The following is a 6607-nucleotide window of genomic DNA, read 5'->3' as shown; positions in this document are numbered from 1 at the left end:
CTGTCCTTGTGCCATCTCACAGCTGACAATCCACAACATATGGAATTCTAAAAGAATATACTAGGGGAAAAAAAAAGATATGAGAGAAAAATAAGAGTGGCATCCTTTCACAACACTATTTTGAGATAACACCGCTATCATTTGGCCTCTAGGACAATCAGGCCATTGCAGACAACTTCTATTTGTAGTTACCATGTTTGGGGATGACATGGTTTTATTCATAGCATTAGCAATAAGCTGTTATAATAAGACTTTATTGTATATATACACAGCCATGAAAAGATTTGGATCCCAAAGAAGAATAGTGATATTTAAGTCACAAGTTAGAGTTAAAAACAGGCTTTATTTTGAATTACATTTGCACATATTATTCTTCCAAGATTTTAGAACAAAACAATCATTATTCATCTAGAAATCCAGAACGAAGTGAATGCCTTTTTTCATTCAATTTTTAAATTCTGTTTTTTAAAAATCCAATACTAATGTATGCTTCAGGAGTGGTGTGATTGTTCAAGAATGAGAACCAAAGTTTCAAGGTTTTATGCTTTGCCAGACTAAGACAAATCATTACCTTGGAATAAGTTATTTCATGTTTTGCTTTCTCTAAAATAGGTCTTATCTGATTTTGAATAGATCCTGGCCTTCTAAAGTAAAGTATATCATTATATTCTTTTTAAAAATTCATCTAAATTAAGACATCATAAGGAGGAATACAAAAATATAGTTGCTTAAAATCTCTTTTTTTTAGGGCACAGGGGCAACTTTGAATGAAAGGTTCATAAATGCAACCCATACCAGCGGAGGTCATAACCCAAAGGCTTGTTGTCAGATCTGGAACAATAGGGTTTTGGTATTATTCGATTGTCAAAAGTTATTTTATAAGGTATTTCTAAGAAATTTATTGGAGGCAATATTTCTTTCCACTGTAAGTAGATATTTCTCCTGTGCCATCCCTGTGAATACATACTTTTATTTATAATAAGGAAAAAGTTATTTCCTTGGCTTCAGTAGTCTGTGTCATTAATGTGTGATGATTTGTGAAACAATTAAAATCCTCCCAAACTAGAGAATTTTTCAGAATACATTGTTGGTAGCTCTCTTATCACACACATCAAAATTTCATCTGTCAGGCTACAAAAGATATAATTTTAAAACATTTGAAACATTTAGAATATTTTTACATTTTTGTTGAGTTAAGATTATCTTTCTTATAGAATTATTATCATTTTTTTTTTTTTTACAAATTTGTGTGCATACAATTTTCACTCTGTGTGGAAGCACCCAGACCAACCCTTTGGAGGGGTAGTTTCCTGTACAAAACCTTAAAAATTTTTTGGTTAGGAGGACTGGTATTGTCTAACATAGCAAAGAATCAACTTTGGAATATATAACAATTATCTCCAAGTATTTAAAGTGCTGTCATAGAGAAGAAGGGTTAGATTTATTCAGCATTGCCTCAGAAAGGAGAGATAGGAAAAAATGGGAGGAGAAAATGGATCTATTTGGAATTCTTTGATAGCCACATGGTACACTTGAAAAATAAACAAGATGGCATAAATTCAACAGCCATTGTGTACTAATCAATAAGTCACTCCCCTTCCTACCCCCTGCAAAACAATAAAAATTGAGTGCCTACTCTATATTACCAATATACTACCAAATTGTGAAAAAGACAAACAAGTTCTGGCCACATATTTATAATCCTAAAAGAAATTCAACAGTTGAAAGGCAAGGACCTTAAAAATTATATAGTTTGACATTCTAAATTGGCAGATAAGAAAATGAAGTATCAGGGAGGTTAAAGGTCCTCCCTTTATAAAGGTAAGTTTATATAGGCAAGAGGACCATGGGTAGATATGAGGAATCCTGACCTTTTCCACAATATTAAATGTGGAATGATCCTACTTTTAGAAGCCATAAAAAAGTTTGCAATTTTTCATGTCCATTTACACATTTGTTTTCCTTAATTGAAGCTAAATATATAGTCCTTGGTTTTGGCTCTGGCTTGCCTTTGAAGTATGACTAAATAAGGGACATCTTTCTAGCAGTGTGTTTGTCTGTACTCCCCCTGCTGGCAAAGAAAAATTCTTACCGGTAAAGGTGTTGAATATAGTTTTAAAGCCTTTCTAACAGATTTGGAATAAAAATAGGAATGTTCATAGACCATTATTCATAACATTATGGTTATATTTAGACAAAGTTCAGGTCCATGTTACCTCTCAGATAACATCACTTTAAATAACGAACAGAATCAACTTATTTGTATGTCGAAAATCAGCTAAGAGCTAGGTTTCAAAGAATCTTTCATATCATTTATCTTAGATGACTGTACAAAAATACACAAATTATAACTTAAACTCTCTAGCAAATAATTAATATGCATTCCAAATTAGCAAGTATAGACAAGACATTCTGCAAATTTAAAGTACAAAACGTACTATGAACATAATTTAATTTTAGCAGACTTTTAGAAGAGTTTTTAAAGTGGAGGAATTGCCTTCTCGGATGCCAATTTATATTTGTTTTCTTGATTTAGATCATAAGTGAATGTCATGGGTGTCCTTCTCATGACATGTTTCCCATTTTATGCTCCTTTACCAAATGTGTTGTCACTTAAGTCCAGCAACTTCTTATCAGAGAACCGTATGTATCCTTAAAAGTACTGAGCAGGTAGCCCCTAAAAAAGCTCCTTCATGACTGTGGTAGAAGAAGCATGTACATAGCCTTATCAATGAACCCCTCTGGGATGTTTGTTCAGTATAAACTTAACTAAAAAGGGTCTCCGATTTCCAGTTCTTTATGTTGATAATTGTAATTTAGTAACAAATGAGTGATAGCAAAGTATATTTTGTTCATTATCTGCTGTTACACCTTAATAATATGAAAACTAAAACTGAAAATGCAGATTAGGATCTAATGGAGACAGCTACTAAAGTGGAGAGCTACTAGTCATTGTCGTAGATGCAACCTGAAAAAAAAAAGATATAAAATGTAATTAGAAGCCTAGAAGGGCACATACATATTCTTAAGTTTTCCAAGGCTGAAGAATGTCTTTTATAATTGCATCCTACCATGTACACTGACATGTTGGCGATAAGAGCTGACTGAATGAATGTATGAAGGATCACTTTAGCAGAGAGAAATGTTGAACTCACTATCTGAGGTACATTTTGAATGCACAAAATAAAGTTAATTTGTTCTCTAAGTAAGAGCAGGGATCTTGATTTGTACTGGATTTAACTTACACTAGTCTTTTATTTTCTTTATGTTATACATGGCTTATCATATGGACATTAATATTTACCATGTTAAATTAAAAATGCATACATAAATAAAATAACACAGGAATCAAAACATGAGATGGATATTATCATCTCTTGGATATAATTCATACTTTAAAAAATTGGCTAGATCTCTCTGTATGGGAGCCAAGTAAACATAAGTTCCGTAAGTAGAAGAAATACAGCTTAAAGAATAAAAGAACATTTAAAATAAAAAACATAGTTATTAAAACTAGAGAGACAAGTGATAACTAGTTGGGGAATGAATCTGAAAATGATGTATAAGTTTACGCATGAAAATTTTAAATACAGTGGAAGTGGTCATTTAAAATTCTTTAATGAGATAAGGAATAGTGGGAGGGAAAGAAGCAAAATTATGTTTTAGGTTATAGAGAAGCAAAATTTCTTAGTAGAATGAATGAAGTGTAGAAACTTTCTTGGGTAAAATTTCCATCTTTTGGAACAAACTCAGGCAAAATTTTATATAATTTATCATAGGAAACAATTGTGTGTGATCTAAGAAACACAAATGGCAACACGTTTACTTTTATCCTATCACTTGTCTTCTACATCTATTTCTGTTTCTATTCTATGGGGATTTCTATAGTGTTTCTTTTTTTCAAAAATAGAAAAGCAGATATTGTATCATAAGGTCTCTTGTTTAAAAAAAATAACCTTTTCTTACAGTTCTAGGTCCTTATTTCTCTGACCACTTAATAATTCTAGGGCTGTGTTTATTACAGAAAGACATTTGTGGAGGTAATTGTTGAGCCCAATCAGCAGTAATCTTAAGAATGTAAGGGGTAAGAAGACTAGAAAGGTATGTATGGGGAGGATAAGGCAGAGTGGGGATGGGGAGATAGGTTAAAGGTTATGAAGGGCTTTGAATACCAAATTCAATTTGTTTATATTTGGTCAAGAAGCAGAGCTTCAGTTCAGGTTCGTCAAATTATTTAAGGAAGCAGCTGAGAATAAAACTATGGCCCCAGATGAATCAAGCTTGTGTCTGTGTATATTTCTGAGATTCTTCCTTTCTCTGAACCATATCTACACAGGCTGAATGAGTAGTTGGGAACTTTAAGTGGAAACAAGGGTAGACTTTACCTAAATTCATAGCTGGAATAACCAATTTCAAGTAAAAGTTAAAGAAAAAAAGGTTTTAGTAGGAGAATAGATTACTGTTCAAATGAGGATTAAGAACCAAATAACAAACAAGGGCAATAAATAAAGACAGTAGGGAAAAAAACAGAATATCTTCATAATGTGTAGTAGTTTAAAAAAAAGTTAGTTTTGGAGTCAGAGGACCTGTATTCAAATCCTGACTCTGCTATTTATAACCCATATGAATTTAAAAGTAACTTAAACCCTCTCAGGGATCATATTATTTATTTCTAAAATAAGGGGATGGGCCAGAAGATCTCTAAAGGTCCCTTCTAGTTCTAAATCCATGATGTTATGTATGCAAAAAAATTCTCATATGGCAAGCCAGGAATGTAGAATTTCCAGGGACGGCTGGTCACTATTGTTAGATAACGTCTCAAAGGCAAAAACATAAAAGTTGCAGGCAGGATATCTTACAAGCTACAAAACAAATACTCACATGTACTCTCAGTTTGTTTGACAGGTAGAGAGCATTAAGGCATAAAAAAGAGTTAATAGCAAAAATTGAGGCAAAATGTGTTTACAACATAGGAATTTTTAGCATGTAAGCTTCATTATGTATTGGGAACACTTTTTTAATGCTCAGAATATTAAGGATGATCAATAATTGTTGATTTTTTATTAAAAGCTAATGATTTAGACTAAGTTGCTAATTGTTCTCTCCTGTGTATGGATACTACTCTACTGACTTTAGCATAAACAAATGTGCATAGACACAAATATACATAAACAAATGTTGTATATTTTTAAAAAAATGACATACCATCAGCAATATCATCATAGATCTCTCCTTCACTGTAAATACAGAAAAATTTTTTTATTTTAAAGAGTCTTTTCTGTATACAATAGACAATTAATATGAGAAAAGAAGGTAACATGATATGACATAACAATGCATTTGAAAATTATATTTCATTCATTTCTATGAAACAGACATTCTGATACTTAAAAGTATCTACATTTTAATTTGGTTTTTCTCTTCTAATTTTTCTTTTATCTAATCCACATTTTTATATTAATAAATTCCACAATATTAATTATTTACAATTATTCATTAAAATCAACCAAGCAACAAACATTTATTTAGCACCTACTTTCTGCCTAACTGTGCTAGTCACCATGATTCCAAAGCTCTTTACACTCATGAAAATCACTCTTATGACTTCACTTAGACTTTTAGTATTGAATAAAATGCATTTATATTTGATGTGGAAAATTCAACGATTATTTTCTACTTTTTAAAATGGAAATTAACAAAGTTAAGAGCTAAAATGTGGTTATTGTAAAGATATAAAAGTATATGAATGTACACTTATGTAATTCTAAAAAGTGATTGTTTATTTATACATTAGGGTCACGATAACTCACAAAGATCACCAATTAAAGTGTGGAGGGCTTGAAATCTGCCTTAGCAGAGGAATTACCCAGTTGGATGAATTCCAATTTTTTTTTAGATATTTAAGTGTATTTGATACATCCATGAAATGATTTTGGATACTTTTACAAATCTATATACAAGATTTCTATTTCCATAATTTTTTTTAATCATTGACTGATTTAATACATTTTTTTTGTGCTAAGCATTGTGGGGCATATATGAGACCCAGTCCCTATCCTCAAAGACCTGGAATTATAATGAGAATTGTGATAAATAACTTTAAGTTATTATTACTTATTATAGTTTGAAACTTGTAACAATGGTTACAAGTTCAGCATTTAGAAATTTAAAGTATTTTCAGCAGAAAGTCTTCTTGCCTAGATCAAGCAAAGCTACAGTACTTACATGAACCTCTGTGCCCTACTCATGAAGGCAGCCTTTAGTGCTGTTTCTGACTTACAGGGGTTGTTCGCTTTGACTTAACTCTAGAGACCAGGTGATTTGCCACTGTGAGTCTTTCAAGACTTCTTAATAGCACTAATTAGCTTGGTCCTGTCAGATCTTAGGTTGTTGACCTGCACCTGTACTTCACTTTTGAAATCCTGTTGCATGCTTCTGTTGTTTTGAATTCTGTGATTCTGAATACTCAGCTACTGGCTCCAGTCCCTAGCTCCCTTCAAAGCTTAGCTCAGTTGTTCCTACAGGAAGTCTATTCTGATCTCCTCAGTTGTTAATGCCCTCCTTCAAAATTACTTCCCACGTATTTTTTGTATTTACTTGTCTATGT

The 6607-nt window shown here is 32.0% G+C and overlaps 1 protein-coding gene across 3 annotated transcripts in view; it reads right to left on the bottom strand.

Moving 5' to 3' along the window:
* Window positions 1–323: 323 nt before the first annotated feature.
* The window catches only part of FYB1 (FYN binding protein 1), a 190667-nt gene continuing 184383 nt past the window's right edge, over window positions 324–6607 (bottom strand). For all 3 annotated transcript variants that reach the window (XM_027863391.1, XM_027863390.1, XM_027863392.1), the window contains 2 exons: window positions 5206–5237; window positions 324–2968 (listed from right to left, as the gene is read on the bottom strand). In XM_027863391.1, coding sequence (XP_027719192.1) covers window positions 2946–2968; window positions 5206–5237 — 55 coding nt within the window. In that variant the 3' untranslated portion in view covers window positions 324–2945. The remainder of the gene's footprint in view (window positions 2969–5205; window positions 5238–6607) is intronic.

The sequence above is a fragment of the Vombatus ursinus genome, unplaced genomic scaffold (genome assembly GCF_900497805.2).
Source record: "Vombatus ursinus unplaced genomic scaffold, bare-nosed wombat genome assembly UNPS02014772.1, whole genome shotgun sequence".
In the NCBI taxonomy this organism is placed as follows: domain Eukaryota; kingdom Metazoa; phylum Chordata; class Mammalia; order Diprotodontia; family Vombatidae; genus Vombatus; species Vombatus ursinus.
The sequence above is the reverse complement of the archived record's forward strand: the minus strand, read 5'-3'. Positions and strand labels throughout refer to the sequence as shown.